The sequence below is a fragment of the Acanthaster planci genome, linkage group LG05 (assembly GCF_054643075.1).
Source record: "Acanthaster planci isolate LZ-2023a linkage group LG05, COTS_SCS, whole genome shotgun sequence".
NCBI lineage: Eukaryota > Metazoa > Echinodermata > Asteroidea > Valvatida > Acanthasteridae > Acanthaster > Acanthaster planci.
In genome coordinates, this window is record NC_141781.1 from 2,440,815 (window position 1) to 2,460,176 (window position 19,362).

Consider the following 19,362-nt stretch of genomic DNA (forward strand, 5'->3'; position numbering starts at 1 on the left):
CAGTTTATCAAGTTCTATTTCATAAATTTGTGAACTTTGTAATTTTATCTCGACGTATGTGCAAATGAAACGGATTCACAATGGCGGGGTGACTTGTCAACCTCAGACAAGAAATATTTTTGGATCTGTTACTTTAGAAAATGCTGCCTTTCTCATTTTGTTTCCTAAAAAGGCAACAAATTGAAGCAATTTTCAGCATGATTCGCATTTCAACTGTGTTTATTTGTATTCAATCAAAATGACAGGTCAATGTTCAAGCTTGCCAAGAAAGAAATTCAAAGAATCAGATTCACCTTCGCAAAACCATTAAATGCTTCTGTAAGTGAAACGTTGTCCTAAAAGGTTGTTTTCAGGCTATAAAATGCAACTTTAAATTGAAATAAGAAAGTATAATCAGTTGATACCTAAAACTATCAACGGATAGAGGTAGAGATTCGGGGCATGGACTTTATGGAAGGGCCTTAGGATTAACACTCCCAAAATTTTTCTACTGAGTTTAAAGACAGACAGCGTGTTCAGCCAATTTTATTACCTTTCCCCACTTGTATAGACATAAGTCTGTACGCCATTACACTTCGTGCATTTTTTCAAAGTAGGCATGCGGGCATCTCTTACCGTACATTTTTCAACAGACATTTCTCCGTCACAGTGATATCGTTGAATTGTAGGTAATGTCAAATGTATCATTTATAACAAAAAGTGTATCCATAGGTACTGTATTAATATCCGTCGTCAGGAATGATTCAACTTGAAAAAACAAACAAACAAACAAACAAAATTACCACATTGAATATATTTATAAACGCAGTGGCTATTTGTACGGTAACCGTAACGCGACTATGAAATTCTATAGTTCCGGTAATATATAACGTCTTGTTTGATACACGTGACTGACAAGACTTCGATCCATCAGGCTGCCGTGTCGGTGTTGTACTGGCGCAGGGCGTGTGGTCAACCGTGATTTGGACCGCGCAAGACGCATAGTTGAATAACAAAACGTTCGCCAGGACTCCGGACGCGCTCACAGTCAGGCATGATTCAAAAGTCGCAACATTTACCATTTTGTACGGTTTGAACGTCGAGAAAGGGGTATTATGCTTAAATGAAAGTCAAAATCTAACCACAGCAAAAAAATCATCATTTGCACAAAAAAATAATTAAAACAAAAAGGCTGTCAATGGTTGTACATTTTTAGCTCTACATGTTCAAGCAGCATAATGCATAAAGATATGGGCCTATACGCTGTGGAGTGTTTTAATGAGAATTTGGCATAACTGTAGCCACACACACTGTCACGCCACAATAATAAAAAGTTATGGGTGCTAAGAAGAAATCTTTTATTCACATGGTCTACTCTATCACGCATGTTTAATCGCATTCCGAGATACTTCGAAGATCCTTGCGCGTACGCGAGAAAGAAATCCACCTCCTGGCAATGCACTCTCTTGCGCGCTGTTAAATCGGTCCAAATAACTTCGCCGAGGGTAGATTTACCATGTCATCATCATAAAAAGAAGATCACATTATTGTTTGAATTCCCATCCTGACCTCTTTGCGGGAATATTGGCTGGATAGGCATCTACTCTTTGACATATGAGGGAGGCGGATCAGTAGCTGGTATGCAGAAGTACGGGTAACAAGGAACAAACGTGTCAGCTGGTCCAGACACGGAATCTTCTCTGACGCTGGCGGGTCTTACAATGCCAATTGCTTCCTCGTACGTAGGCAGTCGGGTTTCGCCATTTCCACCTGCAGCTATGGATTGAAATCGATTGAATAAGGGCGATTTACAATGCAATGCGCCACCAAGAGGTTGTCAAGGAGAGGCCTTTTCCCAGTGCATTATGGGATAAAGTTGAAGGATGTTATGTCGTCACAAAAATGGTTAATTTGTGTGGTTTGTGGAACGCCTCGATCAAACATCCCCGACTTACGTACGAAGTGCGCTTAATTGCGGCAGCTAGCGTATCGACAGCAAACTTGAGAAGTGGCCCGTCTGCGGCAAATTCTTGGTGGCGCGCTGTATTGTGAAGGAATTGTCTACAATGGGATTTCCATGCCGATAGATCCATTCATTTCCAAGCCAGTTTTAAAAAGGGTCACTTTCCAGTGTAAATTCAATCCAATTTTTCATTTGAAGATGCGTGCTCTTACAAGATTTCAGACGAATATTTTTGGGAGCTGAAACGTCACAACAGCATGCTAAAACTTAACACCTCAACACTGGTAAATTTGGCGTGAAATGGCAATTGACCAACCAGTCGACAGGCGAAATGATAACCAATCCCATTTGTTAGCCCATTTGAATAACACCCCAATGCTTGATTAACGCCATGGCCAACTTATGGTTTGTCTGCATTCCGTTGCAATTCCTCTAACTACTGTGGATCCTTCTTCTCTTCAATAGGCCTCGTCCCCAAACCGTGAACTGTTTCTTCTAACCACGGCTGGCTTTCCCATTGCACTATGCTACGGTAACCGGATTCTGCGTTCGGTTTAGTCCCCTGATGCAACAGTGTAGCAAGGCTCTTATCAGGGTGTGTGCAGGGGGGGAGTTAAATTGGGGGTTGCCCCTTGCTAATTCCCGGCGACGCCACTGTCCTTGTAAAGGACTACCTTGATTTTATTTGATTAAAGGGTAAATATTATGACTGATGGTGAGCGGGAGGCATATCTGCTTATCTTACCTACTGCAGCCGCTGTATCTTTCATATGGATACCGGCAAGCGACTGCCTACAATGCTGGACTTCATGGAAAGGCACAGTACCGATTGTCACAGCGAATTTACCAGCGCGGCTTCCCTCACAATCGTCCACCTGTTTTTGAAATTGGAACGGCCTTTAATTAGTCACTAGTCTCTCGAGCTAAATTTGAACTAATTTCCTGCACATCCCATCTTTCATATTCTGTTTCATATTCACTTTACAATCTGAAGATAAGGTGCTTCCTAATTGTGCACAGTTTATTCAAATTCTAAGGTATTCCTATTTTAAAAGCTTTCCCAGAGATACTGGGCCACCGACAAAGCTGCATCTGCAATGGACTAGACATACAGGTTTATGCGTGTCAGCTTTAGTTCATACCTTAACGTAGTGCTTAACATCAATCAGATTACAACCAGGAAGTCCAGAAGACGGCACCGGAGGTATGCTCAAAGGTCCAACTGTAAAATATGCCTCTCCTCCCTTCTTGAGCTTTACCTTAATTGATGCTTCTGCTAAACACTGCTTTCGGGATACCGTCATAAAACCAAAGTTGAAAACAATTTTCTGAGAAAAAAAATAAAATTAATATCGTTAAACCTTCCATCTTAAATTGTACTTTCATCAAAACATCAAACGCCCAATTCCCCCGCCTGACTATAGCTTCGATAAACTGGAATTCTGAAAACGTCTCAAGAAAAAACGACGTGTCCGTTGAGTTACTCGTCCTGGGCGCCGCTACGGATGCCTTCTCTGTTGAATTTCCCGTGGCAATCCAATATGTCCTTTAAATCAACCTTGGTATGTCCTTCATCGACAACCTGATCGCGTGCGACTTTTGTGACAATCGTATTGTATGCATCGGTGAAGTAAACTTCGATTTCGTTGATATCGTGAAATTACAAGCTGGGCTATTATTTCGTGTCCAAAGTTAAGATTATTTTATAAATGAGGAACAATCTACCTGGACCAGCTGAGCCCGAAAAACTCTTGAGTGTTTAGGGCCATTGGCGTTATTCACGTGACCGGTGATGTTGATGTTTTCACCGGGTACAAAGCCTTGTCTAGGAATCCCGTATTTAACCGTCGTCTTGACACCAGACAAGCCCAGAAATCCACTCTCTTCATAAGTTGAATATGTACCTTCCTGAAAACGTAAAAAAGTAGGGTCTTCATCAAAGTTAATCCGCTAAACAACAAATCTTTTCAGTCTGTGCCGGCTTGGTTCAGCTTTAGCTAAAACAGGTTATGAATTGATGCACATATTTGTAACGTCCAGAAAGTCCTCGTTTTTTTTGATAATTTGTATAACGTGATGCTCCGAGGCCAACAATAAAGGTGACTGTCAGAAACTATGGGATACATGACAAAGGGTGAAAAAAATGAACAGTGAGGTACTCAGCGGGAAGGATGGGGGCACCGAAAGTCCCACGTCCCAAGAAATATGGGGGGGGGGTCATAATAGAAGGTGCCAGCATTTTGAAAAAGGATAATGCGAGTAACTTGTATTGGAGGTTGATGAGGATTTTCTTCAATTCCACCCCCGACCGAAGATCTGGACGTGCAACAACTGCTTACCGCGAGTCATACGTTCAACAATGATATGGCCGGCCGGGGGTCATGGGCGGAGATCCCGGGGATAGGGTGTTATATCCCTCCACATTTTCACCTGGGGGATTACCAATATAATCATGTCCTAGCTACCCCCTACTTTTCAAGTCACTGACTATGCACACCCTTAGCCTGCACCACCGATTACGCACTTGCCAGTGTCACGAATCTCACCTGGAAGGGAGGCTGTACTAAGCTTTCAAATATCATCCCTAACACGTGACAAAGAAATTTCCGCCCATGGCTAGGGCCAGACTTACCTGCAAGCCCGAAACGGAATTCAGATCCACTGTTGGACCAACGATACTGAACATCTCTACCGTGCTGAATTTCCTGTTTCCCAACGCCCGCTTTAAACACACAGTGGCCGTAGCACTATACCGAACATATCCAAACTCCCCCTCAAATGAAGATGGAATGGGCTGACATGGGAGTTGGAATTCGAACGGGAAGCCATGCATACCGGGAAGAAGGTTGAGGTCTTGGGTGTCAAGGGCGTCTGGTCCTTTGTGGCAGGAACAAACAAGTTTAAGGTCCAGCTGGACCTATATGTACATCACGAGGTTCCAAAAAGGAGCTAATTTTCATCGTTTGAACTGTTCACGGGTAGCATGGATAATTTAATCAAATTAATAATCTCGGCGTTTACAAGGATGACATGAGCATACATTGTATGTAGTGTGGTCAGGGAACAAGGCTAACAAAGAATGATTGTCGTACATGGGGCTGAGCCACTATGGTAGTGTAACCTCATTTTGTTAATTACTCTAAAAGCCCGAGTAGTACTCGTTGTTTTTTACATTTACTCTCGAAACGTCCCCAATTTTCATCAGATGGTCGACTTCTTTCCCCAAACATCGCAATTTCTTTTGCAAAACTAGAATGTTTCGTAACACAGCATTTTTTTTTAAATTTAAGTCATTACTTTCGGAGGGGGGGTGATGGTGCTTAAGCAATGTTTCTAGCACAACATAAAATTAAATGATATCATTCGATTTGTACCACGACATGTTTATTCATTTAGTTGTATTGCATGCAGATCACTCATGCCCTAATGGAAGCAAGATGGCAGCCTTGCCGGCGATTCATTCATATAAGTAAGTGAACACCTGCTTCGCGTATCTGGCAAATGGGATTGATACCTGATCGTTCAGGGCGTTGGGGAAAAAAATAAAAATTAAATTCACAGCATGATCGTACATTGTTAAAGAAAAGTCGTGAACAATTTTTTTTCTATGTCGTAAGTATATTTGCGATGTCTTGATAAAAGGAAATGTCTCAAAACAAACTGGGTTATCGTCAAAGTTATAAATGCGCCTTTGATGTCCAACCAGGGCTACCATAGCTTCCTTTTAAGCAGTGTTGTAGTCGAGACCACTTAAAATAAGACTTTCACAGGACCACACAAGACAGGCACAAGACCGACACAAGACCTCCAGTCTGAATTCAAGTCACAAGCTATTCAAATTAACTACATTCCTTTGTCATTGGTCACTCTGCTACTTGTAACCGATCTTGTGTCTGGTTTTGTGCATGGTCTGTTCAATATAGCACAACTTTTAAGTAAGTAATGCATACGCAAAACAACCTCTATCGGAACGCACGGGCGTCGCCTGGATTTTTTCCAAGGGGTGGAGTAAACCATTTTTCCCCATTGGGTGGGTTGAGAATTTATGAGAATTGATAATTTATTATAAACCCATTAAGGAGTGGAGTGGAGGGCCAACGTTTCAAAAGCAACTCCGTGACTTTCATCCCATGTGTTGTCTTATTTCTATTTACTTCTTTTTGTGTTACTTTTATGGGCAGCATTTTTTCAGGGGGGGGGGGAAGTGCCCCCTCTTGCCCTCCCCTTGCCACGCCCATGTCAGAACGTCCATTCTATAATTACGCTGATACTTTTTACAGAAATGGGTGTATATCTGTAGCTGCGCCCCGATTCGTCAGTTCTAAGTTCTAACTACCGAGGGGTCAAAAAATGTGTGAACATATTTCCCCAAAATGTGGCACATGCAAACTGAGGACTAACCTTTTCCAAACAAGGTGATGCAAGCGTTGAAATACGTTTCCTCCTTCCGAGGTACACCGTGCCGCCTTCCTGCATCTAGTACACCGCAGCAACCGTGAAATATCAACCACACACCTGAAAAACAAGGCGCTTAATTTCCTTTATTAACCTAGCCTGACATTTTTCCTTACTCTTTGTATAAGGCGGACAATAGACTAGACGTTTGCTTTTTACCGTGCTGTACAATACTCTGTGGAATGCCAGTGCGGACATAGCCGTCGTGAGGGGAAGGGGAAAGCAGGAGCCCCCCCCCCCCAAAGGGCAAAAGAAACATTACTCTTCCCTTGGTAATATCTTACAAATTACCTTTTCCATTGTTGATGGCTTGTGATTCTGCTAATAAAAGAACGATCCATGGGCTCTAATAGATCGAAGACCAGTGGCAATACCCAGGATACCGTATTGAACTATCGAGCATCTTATCCTGGATCGTTCGTTTTGCTCTTCGTTCTTTGACAGCATTTTTGAAATACCGTAGTCTTAACAAACCAAATATCCGAATGCCATTTTCCTGTCTTAACCTTGCAGCTCTGTGCACATTTATATTCCACCTGACCTCTTTTCTCAGGAGGGGGGCCTATATGCAGTCTCGCCAATTTCGTTTGGCTAAGGCAATTATTAAAACTTGCGATCCTATATGTAAGGTACACCGAACAAATATACATTACCTTTCACATTCTGTAAACCGTCTGATACCACCGACATCATCACCTGTCCTCTTATGGCGTCACCCTGCAAAAACACCTTCCTGCTCTTCTCCAAAACAATCTGGAAGTCTTTCAGTTTACCCATTGCAAGGTTTGCCGACCGAGAGATTCCCACTTCGACCCTGGCTGGGTTTATTGTATAACTCACTGCACAATGCAGAGTGCTATGGTCTGATATAAATTATGTGTGCTTTTATCACACTTTGAAATGAAAACGTCATTTTTGTCCGGCCAGCTAGCCGAGGGCACAGAGTGACAAGTGTACGTCTGTCTGGGTCTCGCTGGCTTTCTCACGAACTGCTGAATAAAATGTTGTAACACTAGCTGTGTAAATCTTGTGCAGGGCTATCCATTTATCCAATGTTTTCCTGTTCCCACGAAGATACAGCGATCAGGAACGTCCCCTTCCGAAGCTCGAACAAGGAAACCAAATCCACCATGGGACCCGTCCAAACCGCGACGTGCAATACTCCCAAACCAGTTGAACCTGTGCGCTGTTACGGAGAGAACACCGTAGGAATATGTTTATCACCCGTCCCTTTCTTCCCATGCACGCGCATATTTCCCGTTGATCCTTACCGTTGACGTCACTGATCGACGGTCAATCATGGCGTATGGTTGTGTGCATTCATGCAGAAGCTTACATTAGAATGGAATATTTATGCCTTTTTTTTCTTGTTCTCCCTCTCTGAGTGATGTTGAACTCTTCACAGTCAGCTCTATTTGCTTTTCCCACCATAAAAAATGGGAGGGTATTCAATAGCCCACCCCATCTGTCAAAATGTGAAGGGATAATATAACCCTCCCTTCCGATTTACTCCAATGCACCAGTACAATTTCATCAAAAAATAATAATAATAAATTAAAACATAAAAGACCACGGCCAGTTTAATGCAGAAAATAACATCCTCTCGAAAGCGGGCGATAACATTTAACCCATCATTTTCAAGAGAATTTTCTATTCGTGCCTTAGCTACCACATTTTATGTCTTACCGACACGGCCAGACCTGGATCAGGCGGTTTTGTGCAGGTTCCAGTGCGCAGTACCCTTACACAGCAACGCAAAGGCAGCTTGCCCGTAATTAACATTATGCATTATGGTACATAAGGCCACGCGCCCACAAACCACTCGCACATCCATCAACATTTTTTATGTACATGCAGGGAGTACCATTCGCGTTTCCCAGTTTCTGTGATGAGGTTATAACGCAATGAAACGGAACATCTGTAGTAATGGCGTGTTATAGCATCAGGTTCGCCTTGCCTGTGCTGAGAACCTTAGTTCCACTTGACTCGTTCAGGAAAAGGTATCACACCCTATCCACTTGGCAAACTCCAGTACTACAACGCCCTCGTCCAATCCAAGTTTACATTGGATGAGAGTTGCATTGGCGTCTGCATGAGTAAGTATGAAAATTGCTACTTGCCACCATTGTTGAGTTTTGCAAGTGCAAGTTTTCATTTAGGCGAGAATGGGGTAAAACCCAAAGCTAATACTGATTTGATATCCATTGCAATCTCGATGTCGTTTTCTGTTCTTGAAATTCCAGCAACTAGGGATTGTTCCTTTCTGTCGTTTTCATTTCATTATTTTCCTGCTTGTATTTTTCGTGCAGACCTGTCTGGCTAGAGTAATTATAAGTGATGGATCAAACATTTACATTCAAGAAAAACAGCGTCAGATGCAACGCCTTTTTGGCAACTTTTGGGGTAACCCAAGAAGATATGGGAAGTATCTTTTGTGAGAATTTTTCTTTGAAAATATAAAATGACTCTGCAGTTGAAAGACAACGAAATTTGTTGTTATAATAAATAAAAATGTATTTCCATCAATAAAATAGGAAGGCGAGTGCTACCCGACTGTGCCACCCTTGGATCTCTTACTATTGAATCTCCGATAATAAACATTATACGCCTGACAGCTTTTAAACTGAGATCACTGAGAAGAAATGGACCCAAGACGGTTGGGATGGGTTTCACTGTCAAAAATTTCGAAAATGAATGAAAGTAAATTAGCATCAATCCTGTAGCTCACTGTATTCAAACCTAGAAAATTGCCTTGTGGCTTCTGCGCCTAGGGACACGAAAAAAATGTGGTGAGGGAAAAATGCAAAAGTTATGCGGTGTTGACCAAGCATTCAGGCGCACGGACTCCTGAAATTCGCTACGAATCGCAGTTACCGGCTTCCATATAGGACTCTTCTGGGATCTCGGGGTTCCCGGCCCACCGCACTTCCTCCCTGCCCATCCATTTAACCCCCAAAAGGGTTCGAGCGACCATGCAAGGGAGGAAACGAGACAAGCCCCTAAGCCCTGGCCGCCGAGTGGGCCATAACGTCTCGAACCTGTACTAAGGCGCTCACCTGGACTTCGCGGACAGTGCCAGCCGCAGAGCTTATCCGTTAGGCTAAGGTACTGCTGGTATTTGAGGGGGGTGAATTGGAGTCTCTTATAGTTACTGGCAGCAAGCGTCGGGAAAATAAAAAATGTCACTTCTGGGATTCGAACCCACCGTTTAACGATTTGATAACTGCGAGCTTAACCACTCGGCCATCTCAGAGATACTGCTTTTTGCTGTTCATATTAATTAAGGAGATAATAAAGTCATTCAACTTACTGCACAGAATGTTGCTGTGTAAATACTGAGTGATTGAAACGTTATCCGCCCTGAGTCGAAGTGCACCCTCACCGGTGAAAGAAAGACAGGTGGCAATAAGTTTTCCAACCGGGTTCTAACACGCGTTCGGCGTGCACATGTAATTAAAAATCGTTGCGCGTACTCAGCGTGCTCCGCGTCAACGTGTATACACTTGCAAACCTATGCGGTGCGTGAGTACTAAAGGGCTGTCGATTCATTTCAAAACACGCCCTCTTTTATTCATGCTCGGAGCAGATATAATGAAGATCAAGGGGTTACATGCATTGATCGCCATTTGCATGGAGCCATGGAACCCGAAATTAATGCACACCTTCTGCGATCGTCCAATGGGAGCCTGTAAGTCGTGGCGCGTCCGCCTCTGTGACGAAGTCACTTACGAACGGGATAGGGAGCGCGTACATCCCGCTCTTTGAAAATGCTGCCCGCGAGCACGTGATAACAACTGCATCGGTACACCACCTCAACTGAAAAAAAAAGAGTTACTCACATCCTTTTTCATTTAATTTTTCATGGCTCATCGTTGCAATGTTTCATATGAAACCCAATCAGAAAGTGAAAAGAGGTCGGACAGAATTGCATACTCATCATATAGTCCTTCAGACCGAATACAAAACTTCATTTAAGAGAGATGTGTGCTGAAATTCTATGCTGCACCGTTCACGATACGCCTAACTCATCCCATTTTCAATGGCCAACTTGCCTCTTGTTGTTCATAGTTGCGAGCAGCAATCCCATTCGTGCAAATTGACTATGGACCTTTCCACTGAAAATAATCCTGTACCGATGGGTGATCATAAACCATAGCTCCTGTATCACTAAATATAAAATAAGTCTGTATTTCCATATACTTTTTTTTGGGGGGGGGGTTATGCTCCTGACAGGACATATGACCACACCCTGCCTATAATAGTCATTATTTATTCCTCTCCATAACCACGTAATTATTACTGCATCACACGGCAGCGCCCGAAACAGCAACACAGCAAACCCCAACCCTCGCCTCCCAGGTAACACAGACCCACACTCATGACACCCACTGTCCACTCAGAAACGCAGACAATGCTGGACAAAATTAGTTGGAACACCTCGTGGGAAGCGCGTTACAAAGATCCTCCTCTCCCCCATTCAATTTGGCGTTCATTTATTGGACTAAGATTCGGCCCAACGTAGAAGCAAAATTGACAGGGGCGAGGGGGAGGCATGTCCCAACGAGATTTGTCCAGGATTGTCTCTAAAAAGTCAGCCTTATCCTAATCCGGATCGTAAGTGTGACGTCGCTTCAGTTTTAACCATGCCCACTGTGCACGTGCACTGCACATAGGGTTACATGCATTGATCTTCAGTATATAGACTGGATAGGACATTACGTCCAAAACGCGTCCAGCGTATGCGTATTTTCAGGAGGGTAAATGACGAGCGTTGCGAATTTCGTTTCGTCCACTTTCAAAATGGAGTTTTTCAAAAACCGGTTGAGGTTTTTGTGCTCCATCCAATCGTCAGATTAAAAAAAAAACTGAATTCGCCCCTGGAATGAATAAATTTGGAAAGAATCATGGTTGAGGTGTACGCAGCAGTGGATTACCGGAAATCAAGCCAAGTCAGGGTGTGAACTCAACTTTTTAAGCTGATTAATACATGAATGAATGTTATTTCCATTTTTTTCGCTGGAAATTCAAGATTGTGGCCAGAGGATCACTTTTCGTTCCAATGTGATGGGGGTTAGCCGCGAAAAAGTTTTTATTCGCCTTTCCCTAAAGATACTCCTAAAATAGTGGTAAGATTATGCGCTCAACTCTGAAGGTAGCCACCCGCCTCTATCCAAAATGGGCCCGCAATTTTGAGGCTTTTTGTACAAGAAGTATCTGGACCTGGAATCTACCAGTCCAAAATTCGGGATTTATGGAAACATTTCTATGATCCCTTCTGATTATGGCATGTCCTAATGTAAAAAACCGAAATATCACAAATTACTAATGAGCTCGCGCGCAGAATTCCAACCATTTGGTAAAATGCGTCCTATTAAGACTGTGCTTCTCCAGCTCCCACATTAACTTGAAATAGCGCCCTCAGGTTTTGTGTTACATATTACGTAGGTGTCCAGTCTTTTGTGTGTGACATTCAGGAACTAAAAAAAAAACTGCATGTTTTGTAAGATTATGATCACTTTGACATTTTCCTGTATGTCAGTCGTGTTTGCCGATTTCACTTTTTGGGGGGAGGGGTCTGGTTTTATGCCCTCATCCCCCAGGAGGCGTTACTGAACTACCCATACAAACCTGTTGGAAATAACAGGTACATTTTGGAAGTATTAAGTTTGAAAAGGGAGCTACTTGACTGTGCCATTTTTGTAACTCCGAATTCCGATATTAAACTTATGGCCAGTGAGGCACGGATTAATTAAAATGACAACATTAAGTTTCAATCAGCTTGATCAAAATTAAGTCTAACGGGGGTTACCGTGTGTGGGGGGGACAGGATGGCCTATGCGGCTTTTCAGGCGACAATGGGGTAAAACCCAAAGCTAATACTGATTTGACAACCATTGCAATCTCGATGTCGTTTTCTGTTCTTGAAATTCCAGCAACTAGGGATTGTTCCTTTCTTTCGTTTTCATTTTATTATTTTCCTGCTTGTATTTTTCGTGCAGACCTGTCTGGCTAGAGTAATTATAAGTGATGGATCAAACATTTACATTCAAGAAAAACAGCGTCAGATGCAACGCCTTTTTGGCAACTTTTGGGGTAACCCAAGAAGATATGGGAAGTATCTTTTGTGAGAATTTTTCTTTGAAAATATAAAATGACTCTGCAGTTGAAAGCCAACGAAATTTGTTGTTATAATAAATAAAAATGTATTTCCATCAATAAAATAGGAAGGCGAGTGCTACCCGACTGTGCCACCCTTGGATCTCTTACTATTGAATCTCCGATAATAAACATTATACGCGTGACAGCTTTTAAACTGAGATCACTGAGAAGAAATGGACCCAAGACGGTTGGGATCGGTTTCACTGTCAAAAATTTCGAAAATGAATGAAAGTAAATTAGCATCGATCCTGTAGCTCACTGTATTCAAACCTAGAAAATTGCCTTGTGGCTTCTGCGCCTAGGGACACGAAAAAAATGTGGTGAGGGAAAAATGCAAAAGTTATGCGGTGTTGACCAAGCATTCAGGCGCACGGACTCCTGAAATTCGCTACGAATCGCAGTTACCGGCTTCCATATAGGACTCTTCTGGGATCTCGGAGTTCCCGGCCCACCGCACTTCCTCCCTGCCCATCCATTTAACCCCCAAAAGGGTTCGAGCGACCATGCAAGGGAGGAAACGAGACAAGCCCCTAAGCCCTGGCCGCCGAGTGGGCCATAACGTCTCGAACCTGTACTAAGGCGCTCACCTGGACTTCGCGGACAGTGCCAGCCGCAGAGCTTATCCGTTTGGCTAAGGTACTGCTGGTATTTGAGGGGGGTGAATTGGAGTCTCTTATAGTTACTGACAGCAAGCGTCGGGAAAATAAAAAATGTCACTTCTGGGATTCGAACCCACCGTTTAACGATTTGATAACCGCGAGCTTAACCACTTGGCCATCTCAGAGATACTGCTTTTTGCTGTTCATATTAATTAAGGAGATAATAAAGTCATTCAACTTACTGCACAGAATTTTGCTGTGTAAATACTGAGTGATTGAAACGTTATCCGCCCTGAGCCGAAGTGCACCCTCACCGGTGAAAGAAAGACAGGTGGCAATAAGATTTCCAACCGGGTTCTAACACGCGTTCGGCGTGCACATGTAATTAAAAATCGTTGCGCGTACTCAGCGTGCTCCGCGTCAACGTGTATACACTTGCAAACCTATGCAGTGCGTGAGTACTAAAGGGCTGTCGATTCATTTCAAAACACGCCCTCTTTTATTCATGCTCGGAGCAGATATAATGAAGATCAAGGGGTTACATGCATTGATCGCCATTTGCATGGAGCCATGGAACCCGAAATTAATGCACACCTTCTGCGATCGTCCAATGGGAGCCTGTAAGTCGTGGCGCGTCCGCCTCTGTGACGAAGTCACTTACGAACGGGATAGGGAGCGCGTACATCCCGCTCTTTGAAAATGCTGCCCGCGAGCACGTGATAACAACTGCATCGGTACACCACCTCAACTGAAAAAAGGAGAGCTACTCACATCCTTTTTCATTTAATTTTTCATGGCTCATCGTTGCAATGTTTCATATGAAACCCAATCAGAAAGTGAAAAGATGTCGGACAGGATTGCATACTCATCATGTAGCCATATAGTCCTTCAGACCGAATACAAAACTTCATTTAAGAGAGATGTGTGCTGAAATTCTATGCTGCACCGTTCACGATATGCCTACCTCATCCCATTTTCAGTGGCCAACTTGCCTCTTGTTGTTCATACTTACGAGCGGCAATCCCATTCGTGCAAATTGACTATGGACCTTTCCACTGAAAATAATCCTGTACCGATGGGTGATCATAACCCATAGCTCCTGTATCAATAAATATTAAATAACTGTGTATTTCCATATACTTTTTGGGGGGAGTTATGCTCCTGATAGGACATATGGCCACACCTTGGCTATAAGAGTCATTATTTATTCCTTTCCATAACCATGTAATGATTACTGCATCACTCCGCAAAGCCCAAAACAGCAACGCGGCAAACCCCAGCCCTCCCAGGTAACACAGACCCACACTCATGACACCCACTGTCCAATCAGAAACTGGAGTGATGGAGTGATGCTTAACATTTACCGAGGCGTGGTATTTGGGCATTGCACACTCAGCTGACTGGATCACTCTGGCGCGGTCCTGTGCGATGTTGCCATGGCAATGTGCCATGGTGGAATTCCTACCGTTTCCCTATTTCTTAGTTTAAGAGATGATTACCTTTAGCCTAATATTGCATATTATAAGGCCTTCTGAAATCAAATTGTCATCTTGACTGAACTTTCACAGTGCCTCTCTGAAGGAATTCGGCCCTGTTTCTATCGAAAACGATCTGCAGGTTTTTCTAGCTTAGAGATTTCAAGGTCAGATACTGACACAATAAATGTTCATTTTTCCCCTGATTGTAAAATGTGTATTAACTGTTTATTCTTTGGAAACACATAAACTTCAGGCTTTTTAATTAAAAAGACAGAATACTTTTATAAGTCACTTATTAATTATTTCAAAGATGGATTCACGCCGGGGAGATATAATATATATACAAAATAATTGGAACACCTTGTGGGAAGCGCGTTGCAAAGATCCTCCTCTCCCCCATTCAATGTTGCGTTCATTTATTGGACCAAGATTCGGCCCAGCTTACCCAATGAGAAGCAACATTGACAGGGGGCGAGGGGGAGGCATGTTCCAACGAGATTTGTCCAGGATTGTCTCTAAAAAGTCAGCCTTATCCTAATCCGGATCGTAAGTGTGACGTCACTTCAGTTTTAACCATGCCTACTGTACACGTGCACTGCACATAGGATTACATGTATTGATCTCCAGTATATAGAGTGGATAGGACATTGCGTCCAAAACGCGCCCCGCGTATGCGTATTTTCAGGAGGGTAAATGACGAGCGTTGCGAATTTCGTTTCGTCCACTTTCAAAATGGAGTTTTTCAAAAACCGGTTGAGGTTTTTGTGCTCCATCCAATCGTCGGATTTTGAAGAAAAACTGAATTCCGCACCTGGAATGAATAAATTTGGAAAGAATAATGGTTGAGGTGTACGCAGCAGTGGATTACCGGAAATCAAGTCAAGTCAGGGTGTGAGCTCAACTTGAATTTTATATCCTTTTTACACTGGAAATTCAAGATTGTGGCCAGAAGATCACTTTTCCTTCCAATGTGATTGGGGCTAGCCGCGAAAAAGTTTTTTATTCGCCTTTCCCTAAAGATACTCCTAAAATAATAGTAAGACTATGCGCTCAACTCCGAAGGTAGCCACCCGCCTCTATCCAAAGTGGGCCCGCAATTTTGAGGCTTTTTGTACAAGAAGTATCTAGACCTGAAAACTACTAGTCCAAAATTCGGGATTTATAGAAACATTTCTATGATCCCTTCTGATTATGGCACGTCTTACTTAAAAAACCCCCAAAGATCACAAATTACTAATGAGCTCGCGCGCAGAATTCCAACCATTTGGTGAAATGCGTCCTATTACGACCGTGCTTCTCCCACGTTAATTTGAAATAGCGCCCTCAGGCTTTGTGTTACATATTACGTAGGTGTCCAGTCTTTTGTGTGACATTCAGGAACTAAATAGTAAAACTGCATGTTTTGTGAGATAACGATCACTTTGACATTTTCCTGTATGTCAGTCGTGTTTGCCGATTTCACTTTTGGGGGGAGGGGTCTGGTTTTATGCCCTCATCCCCCAAGGGGGCGTTACTGAACTACCCATACAAACCTGTTGGAAATAACAGGTACATTTTGGAAGTATTGGGTTTGAAAAGGGAGCTACTTGACTATGTCTTTTTTGTAACTCCGAAATCCGATATTAAACTTATGGCCAATGAGGCACGGATTAATTAAAATGACCACATTAAGTTTCAATCAGCTTGATCAAAATTAAGTCTAACGGGGGTTACCGTGAGTGGGGGGGGTGACAGGATGACCTATGCGCCTATTCAGGCGAGAATTGGGTAAAACCCAAAGCAAATACTGATTTGACATCCATTTCATTGTCGATGTCGTTTTCTGTTCTTGAAATTCCAGCAACTAGGGATTGTTCCTTTCTTTCGTTTTCATTTCATTATTTTCCTGCTTGTATTTTTCGTGCAGACCTGTCTGACTAGAGTAAGTGATGGATCAAACATTCACATTCAAGAAAAGGAGCGGCAGATGCAACGCATTTGTGGCAACTTTTGGGGTAACCCAAGAAGATATGGGACGTATCTTTTGTGAGAATTTTTCTTTGAAAATATCAAATTACTCTGCAGTTGAAAGCCAACGAAATTTGTTGTTATAATAAATGAAAATGTATTTCCATCAATAAAATAGAAAGGCGAGTGCCGCCCGACTGTGCCACCCCTGGATCTCTCACTATTGAATCTCCGCTAATAAACATTATACGCCTAACAGCTTTTATGCAGATCACTGAGAAGAAATGGACCCAAGACGGTTGGGATCGGTTTCACCGTCGAAAATTTCAGAAATGAATGAAAATAAATCAGCATCAATCCTGTAGCTCACTGAATTCAAACCTAGAAAATTGCCTTGTGGCTTCTGCGCTCAGGGACATGAAAAAAAATGTGGTGAGGGAAAAATGCAAAAGTTATGCGGTGTTGACCAAGCATTCAGGCGCACGGACTCCTGAAATTCGCTACGAATCGCAGTTACCGGCTTCCATATAGGACTCTTCTGGGATCTCGGAGTTCCCGGCCCACCGCACTTCCTCCCTGCCCATCCATTTAACCCCCAAAAGGGTTCGAGCGACCATGCAAGGGAGGAAACGAGACAAGCCCCTAAGCCCTGGCCGCCGAGTGGGCCATAACGTCTCGAACCTGTACTAAGGCGCTCACCTGGACTTCGCGGACAGTGCCAGCCGCAGAGCTTATCCGTTAGGCTAAGGTACTGCTGGTATTTGACGGGGTGAATTGGAGTCTCTTATAGTTACTGACAGCAAGCATCGGGAAAATAAAAAAGTCACTTCTGGGATTCGAACCCACCGTTCAACGATTTCATAACCGCGAGCTTAACCACTCGGCCATCTCAGATATACTGCTTTTTGCTGTTCACATTAATTAAGGAGATAACAAAGTCATTCAACTTACTACCCAGAATGTTGCTGTGTAAATACTGATTGGAACGTTATCCGCCCTGAGCCGAAATGCACCCTCACCGGCGAAAATAAGACAGGTGGCAATAAGTTTTCCAACCGGGTTCTGACACGCGTTCGGCGTGCACGTATAATTAAAAATCGTTGCGCGTACTCAGCTTGCTCCGCCTCAACGCGCATAAACTTGCGAACCTATGCGGCGGGTGAGTAATTAAGGACTGTCGATTTCATTTCAAAACACGCCCTCTTTTATTCATGGTCGGAGCAGATATAATGGAGATCAAGGGGTTACATGCAGTGGGTGCGTTCGATTAGCTTCCCTGAATACACCAATGTTACACGCAAGGAAAGCCTCGAAATGAGGCGAATCGAACGCTGCAGTGTATTCGCCAAGGCATTCTGGGAAAAAGGTCAAGTCCCCGCCACGTTCCATCATGTCCATATGCACGAACAGTCCATCCGTGACGTCATTACACTCGGGGCAGCCTCCACAGACCCGCTCGCCAGCTGGGGTAGTGGTGGCTGACACCAGAGCAGGCACGAAGATCACGTGATGGCTAAACGAACGCTCTGGTGTAAGTTTGACTTACACGTGTAAGCTAATCGAACGCACCCATTGATCGCCATTTGCATGGAGCCATGGAACCCGAAGTTAACGCACACCTTCTGCGATCGTCCAATGGGAGCCTGCAAGTCGTGGCTTGTCCACCTTTGTGACGAAGTCACTTACGAACGGGATAGGGAGCGCGTACATCCCGCTCTTTGAAAATGCTGACCGCGCCCACGTGATAACAACTGCAACGATACACCACCTCAACTGAAAAAAGGAGAGTTTACTCACATCCTTTTTCATTTAATTATTCATGCTTCACCGTTGCAATGTTTCATCTGAAACCCAATCAGAAAGTGAAAAGAGGTCGGACAGAATTGCGTACTCATCATATAGCCATATAGCCCTTCAGACCGAATACAAAACTTCATTTAAGAGAGATGTGTGCTGAAATTCTATGCTGCACCGTTCACGATACGCCTACCTCATCCCATTTTCAACGGCCAACTTGCCTCTTGTTGTTCATACTTACGAGCGGCAATCCCATTCGTGCAAATTGACTATGGACCCTTCCACTGAAAATAATCCTGTACCGATGGGTGATCATAAACCATAGCTCCTGTATCACTAAATATTAAATACCTGTGTATTTCCATATACTTTTTTGGGGGGTTATGCTCCTGACAGGACATATTACCACACCTTGGCTATAAGAGTCATTATTTATTCCTTTCCATAACCATGTAATGATTACTGCATCACACGGCAACGCCCGAAATAGCAACGCGGCAAACCCCAGCCCTCCCAGGTAACACAGACCCACACTCATCACACCCACTGTCTACTCAAAAACTCAGACAATGCTGGACAAAATTGTTGGAACACCTTGTGGAAAGCGCGTTACAAAGATCCTCCTCTCCCCCATTCAATGTTGCGGTCATTTATTGGACCAAGATTCGGCCCAGCTTACCCAATGAGAAGCAACGTTGACAGGGGGCGAGGGGGAGGCATGTTCCAACGAGATTTGTCCAGGATTGTAGCTGGAGTGATGTTTACCGAGGCGTGGTACTTGAGCATTGCACACTAAGCTGACTGGATCACTCTGGCGCAGTCCTGTGCGACGTTGCCATGGCAATGTGCCATGATGGAATTCCTACCGTTTCCCTACTTCTTAGTTTAAGAGATGATTACCTTTAGCCTAATATTGCATATTATAAGGCCTTCTGAAATCAAATTGTCATCCTGACTGAACTTTCACAGTGCCTCTCTGAAGGAA

General features: G+C 43.5%; 1 protein-coding gene across 1 annotated transcript; it reads right to left on the reverse strand.

Moving 5' to 3' along the window:
* Positions 1–201: 201 nt before the first annotated feature.
* Positions 202–8,174, reverse strand: LOC147799005 (arrestin domain-containing protein 1-like). The gene is made up of 8 exons (XM_087136985.1): positions 8,084–8,174; positions 7,051–7,583; positions 6,344–6,457; positions 4,575–4,819; positions 3,668–3,850; positions 3,085–3,270; positions 2,688–2,817; positions 202–1,755 (listed from the first exon to the last, which is right to left on the reverse strand). Exons 2-8 carry the CDS (start codon positions 7,172–7,174, stop codon positions 1,580–1,582), a joined length of 1,158 nt encoding a protein of 385 aa, XP_086993111.1. The 5' UTR covers positions 7,175–7,583; positions 8,084–8,174; the 3' UTR covers positions 202–1,579.
* Positions 8,175–19,362: the final 11,188 nt, after the last annotated feature.

Bases quoted from the DNA above. Each gene is read 5' to 3' on its own strand.
- LOC147799005 (XM_087136985.1), bottom strand. From the start codon at position 7,174: ATGGGTAAACTGAAAGACTTCCAGATTGTTTTGGAGAAGAGCAGGAAG. The intron at 3,271-3,667 runs GTAGATTGTTCC...TTTTTTTCTCAG, and splicing joins TTCGGGCTCAGCTGGTCCAG to AAAATTGTTTTCAACTTTGG. The intron at 1,756-2,687 runs GTAAGATAAGCA...TTCAATCCATAG, and splicing joins AGATACAGCGGCTGCAGTAG to CTGCAGGTGGAAATGGCGAA.